The 26,633-nt window shown below is 38.7% G+C and overlaps 1 protein-coding gene across 10 annotated transcripts in view; it reads right to left on the bottom strand.

Moving 5' to 3' along the window:
* LOC117997230 (protein sickie-like) overlaps positions 1–26,633 on the bottom strand; it is a 304,036-nt gene that overhangs the window by 177,462 nt on the left and 99,941 nt on the right. For 2 of the 10 annotated variants that reach the window (XM_069509865.1, XM_069509866.1), the window contains exon 1: positions 7,804–7,981. The exons of the other annotated variants lie outside the window; for them this stretch is intronic. In XM_069509865.1, coding sequence (XP_069365966.1) covers positions 7,804–7,887 — 84 coding nt within the window. In that variant the 5' untranslated portion in view covers positions 7,888–7,981. Of the gene's footprint in view, positions 1–7,803; positions 7,982–26,633 lie in introns of those variants that run through there. 10 annotated transcript variants of the gene reach the window in all.

The following is a 26,633-nucleotide window of genomic DNA, read 5'->3' as shown; positions in this document are numbered from 1 at the left end:
ACTCAGGGGTTTATTCATGGCACATTGTGTATCGATGGCGTGAAAGATTTTACTATGCGTGAGGTCATCCTTGAATACAGAGAGATGCCATAGGCATACTAGAGATGCTAATTTAGAAAAATAACACTATATAGATATAATAATCAAATTTTAAATTTTATTTATGTATTATTTATTTCACGCATGACAACAGCTAGTCGCGCTACGTCGCGGACCACTGTACCGGTCCGCGAAACAGATTCGATCAAAAAGAGCCGGCAAGAATGAAATAATATGATAATATAAGATTTACTTAGAAATGTTTACTGAAAATAATATAGTCATCCTTTTTTACTCCCTATTGCGTGGGAATTTCAATGGGAGTGGGAAAAATCCGGCAGTACATTTTAAATCTTTCACCCAAGCTTGTCACATTGAAAAGGATACAACTCTGTATAAAATTTCAGCTTTCCAGCTCCAAGTTTTTGTGATGGACGTCGCACGTTGATGAGTCAGATAGTGAGTAAGAACTTGTCCTAAAACTATATAGCTATTTGGATAAAGTTGTAGCGCTTTTTTGACACCTAAGGTGCTTACAACGCCTGCATCTCTATTGCCTACAACTCAATGCTTAAATTTTAATAAGTGTACAGTACGCGGCCGAAAGTAATGTACATCGGTCTTTAGAATGACATTTCGGCTTTGCAGAGCGTTGTCTTTGGCACTCATACCTATATGACGTTTTGTCGGTCTCAATGACAGGGACAACACTCTATAAATTTGTTATCTTGTTCTAAATGTCGATGTACATTACTTTCTGCCGCGTACTGTAAGTAATGTGGAGTGTATTCTTAAAAGGATTAAGTCATATTCGCGTCAATTTGCAGAAGAATGAGGACAAGTGTTGGAGACGCGCCAGTGCGACGCCGCCGGCTCAGGAGCCACTCAGTTCAGACCTTCTGTGAAGTACTTCGCTCACTCATCTCACTCGTTAATTGACTTCGAAGTCTTGATGGCGGCTAATTTGAATTGATATTGATATAAATATTGCATCAAAACCATTAGTATTTGTTTTATGAGCGCTTTTATGTCGAAATTGTTACTGGTAGAGATTGAGTCGTCATATTTACTGCGGGATTATAATAAGAATGGGAAATTTTGTCGAAACTTGTTGTCGTAATTTTTATGTATTCTTGCCTTGCTCTTCCTAAAAAAAGTAAGCAAGCAGCTTATACTTATACGTACTTATCGGAACGTCTCTGTTAACATAAAGCCCGATATTTTATCGCTCAATCGAACATTTTAATAGAACTATCATAATACCGATACTTCGAAGGAATTACCGATAAGATCCGTTTCAATTCAAGGCTTTTATCTGCCGATTATCTCACACGGCTTTTTATTCAATGCTGTTCGGGATCTTTCGTGCGTAATAAATCTAGTGAGATGGTACATTTTTATCGGATCCTGATGCAACGATATGTCCATTCGTATGAAAAATTGATTTTCATTTTACTTGTACATCTCCTTTAAATTATGATTAACTTTAAAGTTAAATTAAAGTAACTGTTTGCGCCTCTTGAAAGTACAGAGTCACTTAATGGCGATGGAGAGAGCTAAGCATGGAGTTTCTCTACAAGACCAAATCAGAAATGAGGAGATAGTTATAATAATTAAGACTTGCTTTATCATTGTATCAATACAAAAAAATATAGTATATACCTACATACAGAAAAAACTTATTACTAAAAAAAAAATATTTACAAAAAATATACGCCGTCCAAATGGTCATTTATGGGCATTGTGCCCAAAACGCTATTACCTCGCTGAACGGCAAGGCTCAACCGTTGAGCGAAATAAGCACCATGCTCTTGGGTCACCAGACGCGTGGATCAGCTTTTGGGACACGACGTTTATAAAAGCTTTCGTGTCCGATAACCATGGGCCCAGAGTCTCAAACGCAAGCGCCGCGAATACATAGTCCTTACTAATGACTGAGTATTTACGGCGCTTAAGTTCTTGAGCAGACTCGGCTGCTGCAGCCGCTTTTTGGCACGTGCCCGGTAAATGGGACGCTGCCAACGTGTCGACCCAGGTCGCATCTCACACCAGCGCACGCCGCATCGACCATGGTACTATAGTCATCCCATCTGGCCTCTTGCCGTCATCCCTGAACAAGCCGGAAGGTTCTAGCTGAGCTGGGATGGAGGCAGTGGCCAGAGCGCGCCTAATTAATAATTTTATTGAAATTAAATACAAGAAAGAGTTTCTTACCCTCTACACTAGGAAATACCTGTATTGCAGAAGAAGATATAAAGAAGAAGATGCAGCCAAGTTAGAGAAATAATAATAATAGATTAGAAGTATAAGCTAAAGTAATATTTAACCCATCGGTAGGTAAAGGTAAAGCACATCCATACTAATATTATAAATACGAAAGTATCTCTGTCTGTCTGTCCGTCCGTCTGTCTGTCTATTTTTCCGTCTGTCTGTCTGTCCGTCCGTCTGTGTGTCTGTCTGCTAACTTTTCACGGCCCATCCGCTTAACCGATTTTGAGATAGCTTGCATCCCGGGGAAGGACACAGGCTACTTTTGATCCCAGAAATCACGGAGTTCCTACAGGATTTTTAAAAACCTAAATCCACGCGGGTGAAGTCGTAGGCATCGCCTAGTTTAAAATAAAGCTGCAATTATAATGATGGTGCTTCGTGCTAGAAAAAAAGTTTAATTGTTTTACAAAAAAACTGTGTCAGTTGCACTTTTAACTTAAAATACACTACAAACACATTGCCATTGCACTAGAAGCTCAGCTGCCTGAAAGCCTTTCGCAATAAAGCGATATGAGGCGATCGCCATTACGCCGGCTCTTAGGATACGGCGTAATTGCGTTACAATATTTATTGTTTCTAAGTTGAAAAACGATAACGGAATTCTACTAGTGCACTTGTTCTGCTTAACTATTAACATGATACCAGCTGTTTCCCGTGACTTGGCCGAAACCCAACCAACTAGGATATTAAGAAGAGATTTAAGCAGAGAGAGATAGTCTTTATTTCAACACAATGATTTGAAAAGTGATGATAGGATAAGAAAAACACTTCAGCTGTCTCTAAAATTCAAACTAATAACACCTGGAGAGACTGGACTTATGACCTGTTTTGAAAGCAAGTTGATTTTCGCCATTTTGGCGCTAATAGCATGCTGATAGCAGCAGTGAGTAACATTGCAAGAAGACAATTTGCCACAAAGTGTCAATTTGGATTCCCGTTTCACTGGGTGGGGCGTTTCGAATTGGCACAAAAACTACTGTCACTTTTCCAACGTACTTGAATAGGTAATTTTACGTACAATTCAGTGGACGAGGAAGATTGAGAAGTGAGAACAGAAAACCTTGATGCTAATTGAGATTTCTTTCTCCATCAGTGGATGCATTTTGGCTGAATATGATAGATAGGAGACAGAAAGACAAATAAACACAGTGGCATTTATTATCAAAGATTGTTTATTATTGTATCCTGTACTTAAACTTTGATATGCAAACTCTTTATACCTACTAGTTACTAGAAGACACAAGTCTTCAGTTTATAATGATGTAGTCTAAAATAGAACCTGATAATGGACACACAGTCTATCCAGACAGCCTAATTATATTTCAGGGCTCAGTAGGTACTAAATATTGAACACAATAACATGCGTTAATATTAGTAATTCGCTCGGGGAATACACGACACTGTACAGTACAATGGCCAATGGGTCTGATGTTTATTTTGGGCTCCCGTTGCAGGGACGATCGACTTTATACACCGCTACATTGTTAGCAAAAATTGCGTTTGCTCCGAACAAACAAACATTGGTTGTTAAGCGTAGCGTTTACAAGTTCGATGATACGAATTTAACAGTGCGTATTTATGAATTTTGTTTGTTTTGATATAGATACGACATACGATACACTGATCACTGCCTGCACAATGAGTGCGACACAACTCTCATTTTCTTTTCACAACATTTTGTTGATGTCGCAAGAAAAAGTCGCACTGATAGCGCTCAGCTCACTGCTGAAGCAAAAGTTTGTTATTTATTTTTATAAAGGTTCATTGCGTCGATCCATGGCTGCTTAAGTGGAAGTTCGACTTCAAGCTTTGTCAACCTGAAGAGTGCTTCAGGTTGACAAAGCTTGAAGTCGCTTGAAGAAGTTGCAGTGGCACTATGGGTTTTGTGCCGAACTAAAAGCCCGGAGCAAACGCATCCATTTGAGTAGCCCCAGATTACCTCAAGTCAGGTCTTCTCGGCCTGAGGCTGCTCAATCGGATACGAAGCCAAAAGTACACACAAATCCATTCCGTTCTGAATTCATTTTATTAGTTCAATGAAGACAACATCATAACACAATGACAAGTCACATGATAGATAATAATTATAGAAATTATTCTATCATCACAATTGGGTCAATCTAAACTAATAGGAATACTTAAAACTGTTTGCATACCACTGACGAGATTCACAAAGGTCATTCTAGCTATACCTACGAGTCTTTTAATAATATTCTATAATCATTAGAAAAACATGCATCTTTTATGATTAAAGCAATATTAATATTGTGTAAAAACAGTCAGTCCAGCAATGATAAATATTAATAAAATATATAAAATATTTCATAGACAAGTTGCATCCAATAGGAGCTTAAGTACATATATAAGATTATATTTGGAAAAGCGACCTGTTGCAATATAAATACTGGCCAAAGAAATGCATGAGAATAAAAATGTACCCACACATTACACGTAGGTACCTACCTACATCCTTCGTGGCCGTAAGGTCGTTTTGTTTCTTGTATTGTTGTAATGTTAATCAGATACGAGTAAAGATTTAAACCCAACATCCGATGCTATGTCTCCGTGTCGTAACCAAAAGTGCATCGCGCCTCTTACTAATTCAAAGAACAGCTTGTTGTAAATTATCCGTAATTAAGGCTTGAACCATAGAAAACGCGACGGCATTGCCACGCGGCGGAATCAACGCGACGGGTCCCTGTCTCGCAGCTCCTAAGGAACTATACAATAAGAATGCTTTCACATTTCAAAGCGCTTGTAAGAGCTACCCTTTAGCATCATGCACCATCCTCGCCACCACGCTGCGCTCTTCATCCTACATTTTAAGAACCGCATTGTATGATTATCGTGAACGACTCTACGCATTAGTTCCTTACATCACAAGAGCTAGGAACCGCGTTACATCCGTTGCTACCTGTCGCACGATATATGTGCCCAAGACGATAAAATAAAGCCGAAAGAAGTTTACAGCAATCGTCTGTTCAACATTCTCGTATTTAGGTTCCTACAGTTATGATTTTTATGAGTGCCTTTGTACGTCAAGTTTTAGGAACCACGTTACACATAGTATTGTAGTACGTCGCTACCGTCGCGCGTTCTGTGTGCCTAAGACTTTAAAGTAAGGCTGAAAGGAAATTACAGCAATCATCTGGTCGACTTACTCGTATTCAGATTTCATCTAGTTTAGGAGCAATTCAGGAGCCGATCGTGGCCGTATTGACAGATTAACACTTTTAACTTCCTTCCGCCTCGCATCCGTTATTAGTTCTTTGACATTTTTATTGATCGGTTACAACTTTTTGTCGTTCTACGATCAATATTGTACACAAACTACAATCGCCTGATGCCTTTACTTTACTGCTCACTTAGAGGTATAGTACGCGACAGGTCGAGATAGCAATCGGGGTAATGACGCCCCGCACACCCACACAGCCCCCGCGCAAACCCGGTGTGAAATAGCGCGGATTAAGTGCGGGTGTGTGCGGTGTCCCCGCGCCTCATACCCCGACTCGCCAGCTCGACTTGTCACGTACTTATACTTCCAAGCGAACTTAAGACTGCTAAGAATGAATTTATATTATAGGAGCCAAGTAATCAGTCGGCAGGTATCTTCTATAATACCTACCTATACAATTTAAAAACTTCTGACATGTTGTGCCGACCCCACGTAGCGTGAGATAAGGCAAGGAAGAAGAAGAAGACAATTTAAACTTCTATTGGTTTACCCATAAATACAAGATTAGATCAAAACCCTAGCCCAGCAGTTGTCCTAAACGTAAATCCGGAACAGAAATGAGGTCGCAAGCTCATAATATCCACAGATAGAGAGTTGATAAGTTATTAGAGCAGCAGTCTCGTAATTTGGAATCAACCCGACTGTATAATTGTTGACCTAACAAGTGGACCAATCGTGCGTTGTATATATTGCTGCCGATCTTTAAGATGTGAGACGTGAGCTTAGGTTGATAAAATCCCTTGGGAATTCTTTATTTGCCGGGATAAAAAGTAAGTAGTCTATGTCCTTACCCAGGATGCAAGCTATCTCAGCTCTTTATGTAGCTTTCAGTGAAAGCTTGGAGTGCCTAGCAAGAAACTTGAACATTGCAACTATACCTACTCAGCAACATGAGTCCGTCTAAAAAATAATACACAAATTCACCGTCCGGGCCGGGTAGTTTTTTCGTTTGTTAGTTTTCGAGTATACACCGGGTAACTGTTTTAGGGTGGATAAACGGAATAAGCCGGCATTGCCCGTCAAAAAAAACTTGAATGTTGATGCGATTGGTTGCGAATGGCAGTAATAAATCTCAACACTTGATTTCCACATTTGCCAACATTTCCCTACTACCTTTTTATTGCTGCGCACTATAATAACATTCTTATTATGGGTATTATTACAGACATTGACTTGCATTACTATACAATAAATGTTAAAATATGTGGAAGATGTGAATTTGTATTAAATAAAATATATAGCTATAAATAAAAAATTATAAAAAAGGTAATAATTAATCAATGTTTATTAGTTACAGCTGTTTTTGCCAGGTTATGAATGAGGTTTGCCCCTCTAGTTATACCTATCTATGGCATCTCTCTGTCCACGGGTTTGCTTACTCTCTTACTCTACACAACCTACTGGAATCAAAATATTTGTTTCCAACTTTGCCGATTTACTTGTAAATTGTAACCACATTGTTTATGGCCTAAGAGCCAGCGCGTACCAGACCTTCCTTATTTTATAAAAGCTGAAAGTATCTCTGCGTATTGTCCCGAACACTGGAAGGAACCGGGAACGTTTTTTGAATCGGTGGCTTTGGGAGATAACAGGTAATAAAGGTGTAAAATCTTACGTCAAAGTATAAAGTCTATATTTTTATATTACCTGTTATCTCCCAAAACCACCATGATTCAAACAAACTTTCCTCCCAATGTTGGGGACAATACGCAGATAAACTTTCAGCTTTTATAAAATAAGGAAGGTCTGGCACGCGCTGGCTCTCTCTCTAGTACAAAATATGTTGATCGATACCATATCCTTTGAACAGGGAACGGAAGGAAGGCTTACTTGGTTGTGGTTAGTTTGTTTTACTGTGATACCATTAAATTCTAATACCCTATTGTATTAGAATTTAATGGTCAGCCACCCTATATTGTTTATAGAGCACTTCTAGTAAGAACTTTTACTCAAATTCAAAGCATTCATTCAAAGTAGATATCATTGTATACATCTTGATTGTCAATTTTTGAATTTGTTATAACGCCTGTAGCTTCGCCCGCGTGGATTTAGGTTTTTTAATAATTCCGTGGGAACACTTTGATTTTTTGGTATAAAACTTAAGCCTATGTTTTCCCGGGATTTTAGCTATCTCTGTACCAAATTTCGCCAAAATCGGTTAAACGTATGAGTCGTGAAAAGCTAACAGACAGACAAAGAGACACACTCTCGCATTTATAATATTAATTACATAAGAAGTATGGATTAGTATAGATTACCTGGACGATGGAGCGCGTCTGCCGTGTGACGTCATCAGTAGAGCCTTGGATGGATCGGGGGGCTCGAATGCAAGTAGGTATCATTTTATCACCGCATTATTCCCACAATCCCACTAAGATTCACAATTTATAAACTAGTATACAATTGCATTGCACTATTTTTATATTATTATCTTAACCATAAGCATTGTTGTTTGTTGTTTAACTTATCAATTTCTGAGCGACATATATTTTTATTTTAAGTGCAATCAGTAATGATTTATTAATTCTATATACTTACGCAAATAATTAATTGTAAACCGAACAATACAAAACTGTGATTGCAATTGCCGTTGCTAAAGAATACAATTTATATTAAAATGAATTTTAAAGTTCGCTACGCTATTTTATCAGTAAGGGCATAAAAGTTTGTTTAGACGTTGACACAAACCGCGAACCAACGGTCTGCGACCCGTCGTGCTCTTGACACTACAGAAGAAATATATCACGCAGGTATAATTGTATAGCGCGTCATGGTTCATGAATGAATGGATGCGTTTGTGGTTTGTACGATAAACTCTTCTTGGAATATTTACTCTAGCGATCGGCGCCTACGCCCACGAGCGAGACGGGACTGCGTCATGAACCGTGCGATATGGAACGATGTTAGAATAGACCTCCCGTAGAAGACACGCGGACTTGACTAATATCGTCTGCGTCCGCTTTCTAAGAAGTAGACGTTTAACTTAGACGTTTTATAAATAAGTGTGTAAATAAGAGAAACTGAAAACTGATTTGTATTCGTTTTCTTTCCTAATAAACTGTATAAGAAAATGGAAAAAGGATGAATTTATCTCAGTTGGTTCACGCTTAGATCAGACAGATACGCTCGTCAAATTCACCATAAGTACGAGTATATTGACTAGTAATGATGCAGCCTACGCCTACGTAGGTACATCCAGTATTTACTGATATTGTACTCGTACCTTTTAGATTTCATTGTTACTAAAAATATAATAATACAGATGTTGCAATATCCCTCCTATAGAGATTCTAATTCAAATTCAACTTCACCATGTCTGTTGTGTACAATTAATGCATAATTTTCGTGTAGGCGCCGCGCCGTGGCACCGATTATATTGAAATGATATAGTAGATTTTGTGCTTGAAACAATGAGTAGGTACCGATAGTGGGAGTGCAGTAATTTTATGTTTATTAGTTACTTTGTGTCTAGTGCCTATGCTTATGATGTTGACGGGCACGCCTAGATTGCGTTAGATAAATAAACTTTTAGGAAGGTTTTTTAGAATAGAATACATTTACTCGCTGATCCAACACAATAAGATAAACACAATCAAACATTTACAAAAATAACATTTTTATTGATTATTTATTTATTGACAAGTAATCCTTAACATAGGTACAGGTACTCTATGTATACTTTAATGGCAGAAATTAATAACCAATGATATTTGTTGATAGATATTTTAGCAACATTGTTATTTGTTAAAAATTGTGTATGGTCTATTTCACCATTAACTAACGCCGCTAAGTAACTTATCGACAGATTAAACATAGATTGATTATTATTAATTTTAGCGGTCGGAAGGTATATTAAATATTAATACGTATTCGTACATACGTCTACGAGAATAAGCGGTTAGCTACCTACTCAAACAAAATAAATTTTATTATTATCAATCGATGATATTTTATCGCCTTCCTGTGTCATAAGTTCAAAGGAATAAATCCATAGATTATAATTAGATGGCTGAAACGATGAAGTTAGCAGCTCATAAATATATCAATCGCATATCTATAGCAAATCTCCTATTAGTTTTGCGATCGAAGCTTAAAGATAGGAGTAAAATATACCTAGTCATATTATTTTGATATCATTCAAAGGCCTCTCCCACGACCTAACTTTGTTTATTAAAGCCTATGTAAGGTATTAATAATGTTTAATGATCTGCGTGGGATTTGAGTCTATATTTTCGAGCGTTTTGCCACCAAGTTATTTGTGAGAACTGTAGAAGTCAGTTCACACAACTTCAGCGATAATATACAGTATCTCTACATAACTTTTAGATTCATAATGAATATTCTACCATGAGCATTTCACAGAGGTACAGCATTGGTGTCCTATGTTGGGTATGTTATATGAGCTTGATAATGCTGCTGATGATTCCGTCTGCGCGGTACTATGTAGGATTTTTAATTTCGTGGGAGCTCTAATTTCCTGGGATAAAAAGCACCCCATGTCCTTCTCCGGGATGCAAAGTATCTCTGTACCAAATTTTGTCAAAATCGGTTGGGCTGTGAAAATATAACAGATGGACACACTCGCATTTAGGTATAATACTAATAGATATTAGTATGGATTAGCCACGTTAACCACGAATCCTCTCATCCACGCTCTCTACGGGGCGACTCGTGCAGAAACGAGTGTGAGAGTGTGGTCAGCACTTCGCCTTGCTTTATCGGGTTTGTAGTTTTATTGTCTGTAGTCAAAGTTAGGCTTATTTTTTTTTTTTGTTATATAAATAGATCTTTTCGGATTCTATTTAGGCAGCTTCTTCCCCTGACATAATGTCAGAGACCTTTTTTAGTTTTAGTTTTATCAGACTGTACGAATTTCGCGACTGTTTGAAAGGAACAGAACAGTTTAATTTGGACCCATGTTAATCGTCGTATTCTATAATACTGGACAACATTGTGTCCTTGTCACCCTGTACTGTTCCTCTTAATAGCTATTCCTGCTATTTTAGAGCAAAATAGCAGGAATAAGCTCCGACTTGCGTCGCGCTCCAGAATGGCGGGGACGGAGTCCCTACACAGTTCCACCCTAATTTGTTGGTGGAGGTCCTCTCGGATTCGGCTGTGCTGTGGACAGTCGATGAGTAAGTGCAATATTGATTCATCGACCGTTTCATCACAGACACAGCCAGGACCGTCTTTACACTTAAACCTGTGTAGGTACTCCGAAAACCCGCCATGTCCGCTGAATATTTGGACCAAAAGGGGTGTGAGCTTAATTTTCTTCAAAACTTTGTGTGCCTTTCCTACCGAAGGCAGGAAGGTTTTGGTCACGGACGCTGTCACACCCTCCCTGTAACGCTCAGACCATTTCATGACAGTGTCCTCCCTTATGCATCTCTTTATATATGAAATTGGACAACTGTCATAAGCTGGCCTGGTCTTGAGCTTTGTGACAGCCTCCCTGGCCAAGAAGTCGGCCCTTTCATTCCCGGCCACCCCTACATGAGCTCGCACCCAGAAGAGGCTGACCCTCTTATTCTTTGCCCTAAGAAGAGCTAAATTTCTTCTTATTTCAAATGCCAAGGGGTGGAAGGCTCCGTTGCTCAGCATTTCTAAGGAAGACCTAGAGTCACTGAGGATATTCACAGAGCTGTCCTTGGCTTTTAAAGCCACTTCTGTTGCTTTAAGGATTGCATACAACTCTGCCTGGAACACTGTGCAGTAAGGCTCGAGACGAAACTTCCTACTCAGAGTTTCCTCTCCATCCCTCCAGCACGAGAGAGCTGCACCCACTCCGGCGTCCATTTTACTGCCGTCTGTGAATATCCTCAGACCGGTCATGTCATAGTCTGCGATGGTGGCCTCCTCCATGTCCTCTAAGCATTGGAACCCCACAACAGCCTCCTCTGAGGGATGCGGGGCGTTCAGGAAACATACTCTCTCTTCGACCTCCCTGCCGTTCAGTATGGGCTGTGGTCGGCCCCTTTTGGCCTCGTAAAGCTGAGCCGCCTCTTGTATACGTAAATCAAGTGGTATGAGACCGGCCAGCAGAAGTGCTGCGTTCAGTGACACGGTTCGGTACGATTTACAGATTTTCTGGGCAAAGCCCCGCTGAACCGTGTTTAGCCGCTTTTGTGTCATCAACTTCCGTGTGGCCGGTGCCCATACACTGGACGCGTACATGATAATGGGCTCAATCACGGCCACATAAATAGTTCTGATAGTCTCAGAGTTCAGTCCCCAGTTAATTTTTGCTGCCCTTGCCAATGGTTTGTAAATATTGGTAGCTTTCTGGCACACAGCCTTTACATGATCATTAAATGTTAATTTGTTATCTACCAATAGGCCTAAAATCTTAATTTTGTTTACAATTTCTATTTGAGTGCCACCCATGCGTATGTGAGGGGTGTCGCATTTAAGCTTCTTGGTTACTACCATCGCATTTGTTTTGTGAGGTGCAAATTTCAGCTTATTTGCGAGGCCCCACTCATACACATGGGTCAGGACTTGGTCGGCTTGTTGCTCCATTTGAGCAATGCTGAACCCTGAGAAGATCAGAACTATGTCGTCAGCGAACGCTTGACAGTGTACGTTGCGTTCGCTGATTTCGTCTAGTAGGGGGTCTAAAAGTGTATTCCAAAATGTTGGACCACTTATAGACCCTTGTACGCAGCCCTTCGTTGTTGAGGTACAGAACTCTTCGTCCGCATACCTCACTCTTACCCTCCTGTCTTTAAGGTAGCTGTCGACTATCCTGCGCAAGTTGAGGGGGCATTTCTTTTCGGCTAATCTGCATTTTATTGCCGGCCACCATGCGCTATCGAAAGCCCCCTCAATGTCTAAAGACACCACGATATTTATCTTTTTTGCACGAACGTTCTCTCGGATGTGCTGGACGAGGTCATAGAGAGCGTCTTCTGTTGAACGTTGGGGGACAAAGCCGTACTGTCTCGTGTTTAGTCTGGGTAGCAGGTGCCAACGAATCCTTTTTATCATAATCTTCTCTAATATCTTACCGAAGACCGATAGTAGTCCTATGGGCCTGTATGACTTAGGCTTTGTATAATCATCTTTGCCTGGCTTCCGCAGGACTACTATCGTTGCTTCTTTCCACAATATCGGAAAATATGTCAAGGCGAAGCACCTGCTCACCAGACCAAAGAACACTTGTGCGTTCGCTCTGATAGCGGCCAAGCATATATCAGCTGTAAACCCGTCTGCTCCCGGCGCTTTTTTCGGGTTGAAGCTTTCTGCCGCGTGTATTAGCTCGTCCATTGTGAACGGTGGGTCTTGGACGCTCTCCTGGCTACTGTCCACTTCCAGTTCAGCTTTCCGTCTCGTTTCTCTGTGAACTTGGTTGTCGTCAGCTTCTAAGTCCTGCGGGAAGAACGTTTTGGTCAGAAGCTGGACCGAGTCCTTTGGATCCAGGACCACTCCGTTGTCTATTAGGGGATGGTCTTCATATTTCTTAGTCGTCCTTCTTATTACCCTATATATCCCGTCCCAGACACTTTCGCGGCTCTGGGTCCCACAGAACTCTTTCCAGCTTGCAGTTTGGGCCTTCATCGCCTCCAGTTCATATTTCTCTTTTAGTTGCAGGTACTTGTCGACGACGTATTGCCTTCTTCGTGGTGCTGCGCAGGATATTCTTCGCTTCCTAGTCATAACCTCTCTCTTCAGAGCTTCGAGTTCTTCGGTCCACCATGGTAGTTTAAACTTGGGTTTTCGTGCGACTGGAGGGATCGATTCACAACAAGCCTTCTCGACACAGTTGGCGTATGTCGTTATCGCTTGTTCGAGTCCAACTGGTGTTTCGATGTTTTCTATTTCTATTTGATTTAGTTGCTTTCTAGCCAATTCTTCTTGCAAGACCTTTTGAAATTTTTCCCATTCGGCTTTCCGCGTGTTATACCTCCGCGTCGTCTTCGGAGGTCTTGCACCAGTTGGTTTCGTTAGCCGCAACGTGAATGTGATCGCGTTATGATCAGAGCTTGTGATGCCCTGGTCGACCCTCCAGTCGCTAATCTTTCCGAGCAAATCATGGCTGCATGTTGTGATGTCTACTATGCTCTTGTAGATAACCCCGTTTCTGATGGTGAAGAAGGTCGGGTCAGTTCCCTCGTTCAGTATGTGCATTTCCATCTCCTCGATAGTGCCCATTAACGCTTCACCCCTGTGGTCCTCAGTATTGCTACCCCACCATGTGCTCCAAGCATTAGCGTCACCTCCAATGATGAAGTGTTTCGTCTTGAGCTTTTCTTTAATGCTTTTCACTTGAGTTAGATAGGGTTCTATGGGCAAGCTGTCTTCGAAGTACACGGAGATGATTCCGAGTTCCCAGTTATTCGATTTGAGGATCGCGACGGCTATATTCTCTGTGGTGGCTGTAGGGCATTCGATGATCTGCATGTCGTTGTTAAATATCACAATTGCAGCCTTAACGGGTTTTGTCCGATTCTGCTTTTGCTGAACTACCCTAAAGCCACCACTTTGTGCAATTTCTCCTTTCGCACCCACATAGGGTTCCTGAACGAGGGCCAGACTAATCCCACCCTTTTGTGCCTCCAGGAACATTTCTTTTAGGGCCAGCTGCTTTCTTTGGAGGTTAGCTTGGATGAATTTATACCCTTCACTTGTTTCGCCCGAGGAGCCTTTAGCAGTATGCCACTCTCGCTCTTGCCAGTGCATCCCACTTTTTCCGGATCGGACAGCTCTCGTCAGAACTATTGTGATCTGTCCGATCTAGTCGGCTGCTCTGGCAGTTGCAACACGTGGGTCGATCTCCAGCCTTCCACGCCGGGCACTCATTACGCAGGTGCGGACCCGCGCAGTGGCTGCAGGTGTCTGCGGACGCCTCGCAGGTCCTACGACCGTGCCCGTAGCCCAGACACCTGGAGCAAGTAACCAGTGGGGACTGATCTTTAGCCACCACCCGCTGCAGATCTATGTGGACCTTTCCCACGGCTGTGACACGCTGCCATACTTGCGGTGACACCTGCAAAACCACATGGTTCTCGAGCGGATTCCTGGCCCTTCTTCGATACCTCACGCTTGCCCTATATTCGCCGTCCGGTATCGTCCCCAGCACGTTCCCATTTTGCAGCTTTAGGGCACCCAATATGTCTTCATCGGTATTAATGCTAAGGACGTTTAGCAGAATGACAAGCGGATCCCTATTTTCCACCTCCTTAGTCAGGAGTGTTGGGCTGCCAGTCTTCAATTTCTCTACTACTCTGGCGAGCTCTTCTCGCGACTGGCAGCCCAGTACTACCTTTTGATCTCTGGCTTTTCTCAACCTGTCCACTCGCACGCCGGAGGTCTTCGCGTTCACGGCATTTCTTATTTTGTCGAAGTTAGGCTTATTGGACGACTGAACAAATGGAGTGTGTCTACGGCTAAGGTTTGTATGGCCTTTGCTTGCCGTAACTCTCACATGGGCCTCCAGGAGAAGACGTACTTCATGCCGACGTACTCTAGAATGACCAGAAATTACATTCACAGCACATTTTTCTCAACTGTATTAATCGACACTCAAGGACCAGGAAGTTCAGGAACCCAAGGTCCTTGCTTATCAAATAGGTACTCTCACCACTGCGCCAAAATCTAAACCGTTGCTAAGTACTTTCTGTCTTTTATATTTTATATTCTATAGTCCACATTATGGCAACATAGTGCATGTATAGAGAGTATAGAGCAGTTTGAAAACGGCTTCTATAAAAAGAAAAATGTCAAAGGAGAGCGAAAGAGGACGCAGGCCGTTTCTAGCACCTCTTTGAACTTCGCTCGAGACGTCTTAAAACAGTCATCGTTCGGAGTGACAACACTTTTTGGTTCTCGTAAAGTTATGATTATATTCACGACAGGTCGAGATGGCAATCAGGGTGGGGTTACCCCGCATACCCGCACGGCCCCGGGCTAACCCAGTGCGGGATATCTCGGTTGACGTGCGGGTGTGCGGGGCGTCTCCCCGCCTCATAACCAGTTTGCTATCTCAACCTGTCGCGTAGAATGAACTAATGTATGCGAAATTCTGTCTGTCTTTTAAACTGATTTTGACGAAAGATTCAGAAGCTTACATCTTGGAGATGGACATCGACTAAGTAGGTAGGTACATATTTTATTCCAGAAAATCGAGATTTTTTTTAAAAGACCTAAAACGTCGGACGAAATCGCAGGCAAAATCTTTTATCTACCTATTAATAATAACCGCGTCCTATTTTAGCCTATAGTATTGTCTTAAATAAACTTTTGGTAAATTTTTCCACTCTGCTAATTTATTATTACACTTTATATTTCCTAGAAAGCTCATTTATGAAGTGTTATTATGAAAAGTTATTGGGTTTGTAAACAACTGTGAGTACTACAATGATAATTCAAATACATAATGTTTAATGATTGATGAATCAATACTACACCTATAGTTAGCTCACGTTTCAGCTGCTGTTTTCTTGAAAAAGTTTCATCACTTCTATTTAAAAAAAATCAGGTCATGCGCAAACGCATATATTTTTAAGTTAACCTATTTAGAATTAACGTTAAAATGGCGTAATGATGCGTAAAGCTCGTAAAAAGGTGCGTTACACACATCCGATTTGCGGTGTTTGTTTACCCGTGTCAAAACTTCGACACCGCGTATTTATAACTGCGGAAGGTGCGCCGGGGCAACGAACTTGTGACAATCGTTAAACACGACTATTTGAGAGTACGTTTACAACCGGCGTAGGTAGTAATATCTTACTAATCTTACATCTTGATGATATTTGGATGTTTGTAAGTAAATTACGCGTCAACGACTGGAGGATTTGAATGAAATTTCGAACACATAATATAGTAGGTAGCACAGATACGTATATAATAGAACACATACATAAGTAGATCCTGGAGTAACACATATTTGGATCTTATCATTTCAGGAAAACAAAACATCCTTGCTTGATATTTAGAAAATTTCCGTGTTAAAAAGTAGTTCATATAGGTAGCTGTCTCCAGGATGTAAGCTATCGCTGTACTGTACACCTACCAAGTAGATGATGCCCGGAACTTCGTCCATGTGGCTTTAAGTTTTTCAAAAATCCGTCGGACTTCTTTAATTTTATAAAAGTACCTATGCCCCGGGATGCAAGCTATCTCTGTACCTACTAAATTTCATCAAAATCGGTTAAGCGGATGGGCCGTGAGAAGCTAGCAGACAGACAGGTACGGTACATACTTTCGCATTTATACTTAATACTAGATGATGCCCGCGGCTTCGCCCGCGTGGACTCTTTCATTTTTCGGGATAAAAACTAGCCTATGTCCTTTCCCGGGATGCAAGCTATCCCAGTTCCAAATTTTGTCATTAATCGCGTTGAATGGATGGGCCGTGAAAAGCTAGCAGATAAGAAAGACAGACACACTTACGCATTTATAATATTAGTTTGGAAGTATGGATTAGTATGGATGCTTTTTCGAACATAGGCCAATATAGAGCAATATTAATTTCTTCCTTGTATAAGTATAACTTACCTACTTATTTAAGTCACATAAAACAAAGCAAAACAAAATTGACAAATTCAAACAATTTGATTAAGTAGTCGCCACGCAAGAATGCAAACGTGTCAATAAAAATTACCAACAAACGAACAAAACGCTACTAAAAGGTTTGTAGATAAACGCCATAGTGTGAAACTGGACATAAAAGGATTTATGTGATGGTTATCAAGTTTTATTGCGATACATTATTACAGTGATGTGGATTATTACGTACATACAGTAGGTACGTCACGAGCGCGAGGCATACTTTAATGACCGTACTATAACAAGGTACCCTATTTTAAACGTAAACTTATTCCTATGTAACGATACAGCCCGTTTTTAAACGATTTTGTCGAAATTTTATACAGTGATAGATTGCATCCTGGACACGGACATAGACAACTTTTTGTCCCGGAAAATTAAAGAGATAATAGTAGTAGGGATCAGTATAAAACTACCTGGCTAGTGGTCTTTACATATGAAACGCACGCAGATAGGTATCGTAGATCTGATGACCTATTATATAAAACATGGTTGCAAAACACGCGAATACTCTAAAAGCAGAAGCAGCATTGTATAGCGTTAATTATAATAACTAGAGAGAGCCCTTTGTGGGTCCATTGTTGAGATTCAACTTAGAAGGCAACCCTTTGTTTACGTATTGACAGTCCAAACAAGGTGTCAATCTGGCTCTGTTATGGTTTGCCCATTTATGGCCGTTGATAATGATGTTATCAGTGAGCTTGAGATCGTCCACTTACATAGTCCCTATCTAGTAAAAGCAAGGAAAATATATTATATTGTATTTTATAGTATTTATATATACCTACCCATATATAAATACTACTTATGTAGGTATAATACTTAACAATTTTTATGCATTATATGAAACACTAGCTTCTGCGCGCGGCTTCGCCCGCGTGGCCTACAGGAAACAAATGGCATTTTTTTCAGAAACAAACATTATAACATCAGGACGCGCACTCTGAACAGCACCGCATAACACATAATATAACCTTCCAACCCCCATTTCACTCCTTTAGGGGGGGGGGGGGGGATTTTCTCATAGTCGTTTCTTATCTGACACCTAACCTCAAGAAAAAACCTACTTTCCAAATTTCAAGTCAATTATAATATCAACAATAATTACACACAAACAAATAGTTACATTTCTGTTTGAGTCAAATAAAATAGATTTATGATATTTTGAATTTTAATTGAACCCGGATATTATTTTGTTTTGGTTCGCTTTATCCTTTTCTTATTAAAAAGGAAATTTTTGCTAGTTGATGATTGATTGTATTCATTATTTTATATTATTTTGAATTTTCGTTGTGTTTCATACGAACGGTCGATAATAATAGGAATCTCAATGTATGTGGGACACAAGTCACAGATGTTCAATTCACTGTTACGAGTAGGTACGTGGGCGTAGTGCAGTTTCGCCGTGACTTATCCGTGCCAGTGCTGCCAAATCGACTTGCAGTAATTATAGGTTCGACTGGTGAACTCGATTACACTCTGACCGAATGAGATTGAATAAAATACTATCAAAATAACGTACGTACTATGGATACGAGACATGGTCGCTTAGAAAGTTCAGAGTCACTCAGCGAGCGATGGAGAGAGCTATGCTCAGAGTTTCTCTACGCAAATCAGAAATGAGGAGATCCGTAGGAGAACTAGAGAAACCAACATAGCTCAACGGGTTGCGAAGCTGAAGTGGAAATGGGCAGGGCACATAGTTAGGAAAACCGATAGACGTTGGGGTCTCAAGGAGCTGGAATGGCAACCTCGCACCGGAAGGCGCAGCGTTGGAAGACCCCCACTAGGTGGACGGACGACAACGCAGGGAGCCGCTGGATTCAGGCAGCGCAAGACCGTGGCGTGTGAAAGTCTCTACAAGAAACCTATGTCCAGCAGTGGATGACGCACGTCTATCGGTTGTTAATGATGATGATGATGATGATAAACGTACCTACTAGAGAATTCTACAAATGGAAAGTATGTGGTCGCAGTGCAGTTCGCCGTGACTTATCCATGCCGGTATGGTACCAGTGCTGCCAAGTTGACTTGCAGTAATTATAGGTCGACTGATGAACTCAATTGCACTCTAACCGAATAAGATTGAATAAAATACTATCAAAACAAACTACCTACCACAGAATTTTGAAGAAAGTAATAGAAGTAATATCTACTCACTGTATTAGTTTTGATACAGTCCGGTGTCACCGTTTTTTACCAACTCCTGATCTACTGTCTTGTATATTCACATTGTACTAGGTGATGCCAGCAACTTGATACCCGCGTGGATATGAATTTTTTCAAATTCCGTAGAGACCATTTGATTTTCTGGGATAAAAATGCCCGTTTCCGAGATGCAAATTGAATTGATTGGTTTTTTTTTTAGATAATACTTATGTGTAAATAGTAAGTAGTACCTAGTACCACCTACTTATTTATTTTCAGTCTTCTTCATCATAATATAAAAACGTATATCAAAAGTTGAAAGGAGACTTTTAAAAATGTTTTCATAGAAAAAGAATATCACGAAGCCATCGCTGTCCGAGGCATTTCCGTCGTCTCTTATAAATAGGTCCGATGTAGGTAAATGATCGCCACTACATTGCGTTTGTCAACCGTTTACCTCCGTTTCCAATATATCGCAGTCTGTCGAAACGGATACTATAATCATTTAGAAGTAATTAACCTTATTTTCGCCAGAATACTGAATTGTTTTGATCTTTTTTCAGCTGGGTTCCAGGAATATATTAATTAATTTATATTACTGGAAGTAGGTACTTTTAAGGCTGAAATTAATAAGTCAATCTATCTGTAATCTGTCGATAAGTTACTTAGCATTATGCTGTTATTTGTCAAAAGAGACTATACAATTTTTATAAATAGCCAAGTTTCTGTTATTGATTAATTACTATTAATTTTTAACTAGTTAATAATACTAATCTTCTTTTTTAAATATATCTTGAGAACAGCTGAACCGATTTCGCTAATTCTTTTTTCATAATATTCCTTGAAGAACGAGGATGGTTCTTACGGAGAGAAAAATTTAATTCAATTTTCTAAACTCCACCCGAGCGAAGCCGGGGCGGTTCAGCTAGTAGTTGATAATTATTCGCCTGTTAGTGGAGACTAAACTGAAGCTTTGGGATACACCTTGCCATAGTGAGTCCAAAGTATGTAATTTTTAACTTGACAAACATGTTGTCATTTGGATTGGTGGTGGAGGAAACAAATTAACAATTAAAAAACATTTAACACCCCTAACGTACCTACATAAAGTACCTACTCATATTTCATTAATTTGCATACCTATTACTTTTTACATAACCAGCTTCTTATAACCTATTGTTGCTATAATTTTCTTGAAAAAAACTAAACAGTCATTAATTATATGTGTCCAAAATTAAATTAAACTTTTGATCCAACTCGTATGATAATTTATAAGTACCTACCTATACCTACCAAGAAGCCGAAAATCTTTCCGTATCGCATTACATTCACAAAGAGAAGATCACGAAAGTCGGTACAATAAATCGTCCGAATGCACTCACGACCTACCGTTCGTAATTTATTTAAAGACCTTTATGAGCGTTTGATTGGAAATTGTACTCTGTGATCCTTTTGTAAATGCTAAAGCATTACTTCTTACGGAACTTGTTCCCAGCGCTTCTTTAATTTATTGGAACAATATTCATTCCAATGCTATAAAGAAATAAATACCTCGTGCATGAAACTAAGCTCACTTACCTATTGCCTAATAAAATTTTAATGGTACTTTTATAATATTATGCAGTTTGTAATAACGGTGTAATAAGTTTAGTAACCTAACGTAAGATTTGCGTTATATGAAATTGCTCAAATTAGAATAGATCTCTCGGTAGAGACAGCTGATAGTACTTATATGTTGCTTGGTATGGATAGCCCATCGTCCTTATTTTACATCTCCATACAAACTTAGCAAATCAACGTAGCTCTGGTATTACGTGTTTAATTGAAAACTAAAAGCAACCAACCAATAGAATTGTATTATACTGACGACAACAGCATATTAAATAATTTATGTCACATAATGTCGTCTAGATATTAAAACCACTGATGAATTTTGTAACTTTAAAACTAAAACTAAGGGCTCCATAAGAGCAGCAAACCAATAGAATTGTTATATCTACTGATAACAATAGCTTATTTCTAAAATTTAATTTAGTATCGCTCAGATATCTGTCTCATAATGTCGTTTAGCTACCTATTAAAACCACTGACTGTTTTTAACTTTAAAATTAAAACTTAAACTACAGCAACTTTTAAACAGCAAAGATTTAATTTTTTGTCGCTCAGATATCTGTCGCTTTCGTTTAGATAGGTACCTGTTAAAATCTCTAATGAATTTTAGAACTAAAAGTAAGGGCTCTATAAGAGCAGCCAATCAATAGAACTGTTATAATATATCTACTGGCAACAATAGCATATTTCTAAGATTTAATGAATATCCCTCAGATATCTATATACCACTGAATACACTCGCGACTATCACATGACATTCGTTATTTCAGTCGCGATCATGGCACGCGTGTTCCGTGCGCGCGCGCGCTTTTCTGACTAAGCGGAAAGCTCAAAGCCCCGCGAAAGCTCTATAAAAGCACTCCAGAATGGGACGGGATGCACTATAGGCAAAGAAAATTGGAGAATAGTCTGTTGTTTTATATTAATTAAGCGGTTCTTAATTAATGGAGATGCAGTTCTGATTGCTTTATTGTACGAAATGTTTTGAAGTAGATTTGCATATTGATTGATTGCATCTTTGTACACCTACTCTAATAGTAAGTAATATTAAATGTAAGCTATTGTTTATTCTAATCGTGGTACGTATCTTTTTTAGTATCAATAATACTAGATGATGTCTTCGATTTCGTCCGCCTGGATTAAGGTTTTTTGAAAATCCCACAGGAACTCTTTGATTTTCCAAAACAAAAGTAGTCTATATCCGTCTCCGGTATTCAAGTTATCTCTGTACTGAATTTTGACAAAATCGGTTTAGCTGATGACAGATTGAACAGATAAAGAGACACATTTTCGCATTAATAATACTAATATGGATAATTATGTACAATGTAACGAACTCTATGAGGTAGGTAGTTTTACTAGGCATATTTACTTTTAAAGAAAGAAAATAATAAATAAGTTTGTTTAAACAAAGTAAATGAATTGATATTCCTACCTACGTTTCCGCTTCTGCAACAACTGAGGCACATAAAAATGTAATAACCCTCCTTTATGCCTCGCCGCAGTCGGGTAAAAAGGGCTACATGATGAAATTTTCACAAGGGAATATTTAGGAATTTTTCTTTTAAAATTTCCAGCTTAAAAATAGTCTATGTTGTAATTGAATTGGCTGCACTGTTTCACGAGTGTGCCGCATTCACACCCTTGCACCCCTCGGTCACAGATTCATTAATTTAAAAAATCCGAGGCTTTTGTCGAGACTTTACCTCCGGGAAGCCAGCACTTGACCTACCGTTTTTAGATCTTTTGTATAGACAGGGACACGTGACAACTCGTTTGGGAACAGCACGATAAAACATGAATGTATTTGAATATATTAATTTTCGCTGCAGCGAATACATGAACTCTATTTTTTTTTAGTAAAAACGTTGGGCGATTTTGGGATGGTTTTGGAAAAAAAATTATCACTGTTTAATTTTCATAGTTTTATTAAGTAAGTATTCACTTCTATCAGTACTGATAAACTCTAGCCTACTGATTGTGATTTAATCATATTTTGTATAAATATGATAACCAAAAGTTACCTACTTCTGGAATTTGAAATAATATAGGTATATTGTGGAATGCAAATTATTATAAGGTAAGTCTTAGTAACCAAAAGTTTCTTTAAAAAATGAAATTATTTGCAGTTTTTTTTAAACTTTATAAAAGTTCAAAGTAAGTACGTATAAAGTAATATTTGTTTGTACATACAATACATATATACAAATATATTACGGTCAGGCATAATTTTTATAGAAACGATAAATAAGATGATCGTTCAATCAATTAAACAATTTTCCTCATTCTATTTTAATATTGCAAATGAATCACTTTATAGTACTAGGAGTATATACTTACTCGTTTATCAGAGCAATGGCAGGCGGCACAAACGAATCTGCGTGCCCTATTTCCACGTCACAGGTACGGAAATGTAGGTGCAGGAAACTATTTCCATACTCATTCGTTACGGTACTCTACAATCATTTGATTACATCGCCCTGTAATTGGATTGATTCGTCTTAATAGTTTCCCCTTTGTTTTGTATAAGCCGTTGCCCGCAACTTCTCTCATTCTTCAAAATGCCAGCTTGTACAACTTTCATCCAAATTAGTTTAGCCGTTTCAAATATTAGGAGGACCAGATTTAAACAATTAATTAAACTTTAGGATGTCTGGCAGTGGGTTGCCACGATACTTACACGTCTGGCAATGCATGACGTGATTTCTAATACTACTCCGAAGAAAATATAACAAACGATACTTTATACTTTAACGTAAGATTTTATACGTATTTTTACCTGTTATCTGCCAAAGCCACCATGATCCAAACTTCATAGTCGCCCATCGTTCCTCCCTGTGTTGGGGACAATACGCAGAGAAACTTTCAGCTTTTATAAAATAACGAAGGTCTGGCCCTCGCGGGCTTTCTCTCGATTACGAGTATTATGAGCATTTTGCTGAAGCTCCCTCAGTCCTCCTTACTGGTTGATTTGGATTCATTCGTCTTGATATTTACTACATCATTAATTTAGTTAGATTTATAAAACAGGCAAGAAAATAGGCCCAAACAACTATTTCAAAAGTATTTACTATAACAGCTGCCATAAATCTTTCAGCCCGATACGTCCAGTAGTTTGGGCTGTGCGTTGATAGATCAGTCAGTCAGTCACTCACCTTTTCGTTTTTTAATTATAATCAGATTTAGAACGTAAATTATCAAGACATGTCGAGTGGAGTAGGTAGAGTCACTAATATAAATAGTTGGTCTTATTTTGTTATTTATGATGGTGTTAGTGTTCCTAATCTGCAACTTTTTATGATAAATACGATTTTTATTAGCCTAGTCGGTTACGTGCGCTGCGATTGATCTCTACATACTTATATGTATGTGTGTAACTGGGTTTATAGCAGCATACCTCACAATATTTGTTTGATTCTAACTCGTTTAATGTTCAAATGTGGCAATCAAATGAGTGCGCTGTGTTTAACGGATAATTTAGGAACGTAACTGTTTAAACTACGTATTTTGAACTCCAATGCAGGGTGGTAATTTAAAAACAGAAATGATATTTTATTAAATGATCTGTGAATAGTCTGTGAATGCAAGATACATATAACAAATATGTATGTATAAAACAATACCATAATGCTTTAATTTTTTACCTAATAGAAAATATTAATTAATTAATTTTATTTTGAAAGTTTGAATAACTTTGCCTTTATCGAACCTTAGTTAACTACGAGAAACGTGGCTAAAGTTTGTCAAATGATGGAATGAGAAAAAACTTCATTTATATTTATTTGCTTTTCCTTTCATGTGGAGTAGCGGTTTCGAGTATCATGGACGTCTTTTAAGTAACGCCTGTATTGGACCTATATAGGGTTATTGGATCTATCCAATTACCCTATAAGCCCAATAATAAATCACAGGGACAAAATACAGATGGAAATTCATAGAATAATTCGTAGAAGAATTATTTGTATTCGATGTATGACAACCTTCGGTTCGCTGGATCGATGACCTGATGAAGAAAATTTAAACTGGCGGATGAGGAAGGCGGAAGAGAGTCTTTATTATCATATAGCGCCGCGACCTCGATAAGGTCTATGCGCAGCAGTGGATGCATACAGGCTAATTATTGATTGGATTTAAATGTAGCCCCCATAAATAGTTCACGTAATAATTTTATTCTAAGTCATAAACAAAATATTCCGATTTTAGCAATGGAATCTTCCCATAGTAGAGAATGATGTAAAAGAAGCACATTGTGATTCTGACTCACGTATGTCCACCAATTAGGTATACAATGATGGACGGAGTAAAGGGATAATGGATAAGTTTTAATAAATTCTGAAATCCAATACCGGTATGGAATTTTAATAAAATAATTTGATTCTGTGCATCAGAAAGGAAGGACGTTAAAGTAATCTGAATTAAGTACTTTTTATTTTCTCGTTGTTATATTACTAAAGTCTGCAACTTGTTTTGATGTATTTTAGTATAAATATCTACCTAGGTATCTACTATTTTGACAACAAAATCACATCCACTTCCAGCTCAAGATGCCTTCCTAGAAATGTAACTTTCATGCTAAAGTTGGGAGAAAACGATCTCAAAATTGAAATTGATAGTCAGTGGAGACTGCCGACAGAAGGGGAAACTTAAAACTATGAATTAACAAATGTTTTTTTATGATTATTATAGTATCAAAAATGAAAATTTCATACCTACTTTTTAAATTAAAACCATTAAACTTAATTTAGTTTTTATATCTATCGGCACTCCAAGAACTATTAACATTTGTATTATTATGTATTCTGTGATGTCGGTGACGCGACCTTGAATTTATACTCATCCCAAAACTGCTCGATGCAAAAATGATCGATCAACCAACGCAGAATAATCAAATAAAACAGTAAGAAAGAGATGTTGCTTCCAGCAAACTAATTCCATTCGCACAATAAAACTCAATAAAGTTTCTAAGCTCTATCTTTAATCCATTCTTTCTTCCAGACACGTGTTGGCTGCGAGTAAATTTATTTTTTCACTTATTCCCGTCTGGAAGAACTGGCTATAGGTCGCTCGGTTCCGAGTAAACAGTGGGTGAGTCAACTGTGACTCAACTAGTCTGAATTAAACTCTAGAAGCTATTCTCGATGATAAAATAACGACTGAAAATGCGCTTAATACAATTCGCTATGTATCTCGCTATCCAGTATCCGAAACTAATAACTGATTTTCCATAAATAACAAGGCAGTTTGGATGGCATCGTCTTTAGGCGTTTAGAACTTTAACTAACTAACGTCGAAAACAATATACCTACCTACTATACAATGCATCACAAGGTGTCCTGAAATCACTCATAAATATTTTGAACGATTGGTGTTTCTCTAATACAATAGTGACATTGTTTATGTATTGCGTATTTACATTTTGTTTAAAAAAACACAGCAATTACTTAGTTTCTTGCCAGCTCTTCTGAGTAGAATCTGCTTTCCGAACCAGTGGTAGAATCTTAACATATCATGGCACAAGCTGTCCTATGTGATATAAATTAATTAATTTTCATTTTCATTCACAATCTTCTACTCTATCAAAAATCAAGGTCCTTCAACGCTTATAATATCAGACACTTTATTATATAGGTCTGCTTATAAATGTATTGGGTAAATATCCAATTTACTATTTCCGCATTTAATTCTTTATTTAGACACTCTTTTATTCCTTTATCTAAAGTTCAGTTCTACTTAGGCATATTATAGGCAACAATAAAACAGACGCGAACAGATACAC

Source organism: Maniola hyperantus, chromosome 4 (assembly GCF_902806685.2).
Source record: "Maniola hyperantus chromosome 4, iAphHyp1.2, whole genome shotgun sequence".
Classification (NCBI taxonomy): Eukaryota; Metazoa; Arthropoda; class Insecta; order Lepidoptera; family Nymphalidae; genus Maniola; species Maniola hyperantus.
Note: the sequence above shows the minus strand (reverse complement) of the source record. Positions and strands in the feature narration are given on the sequence as shown.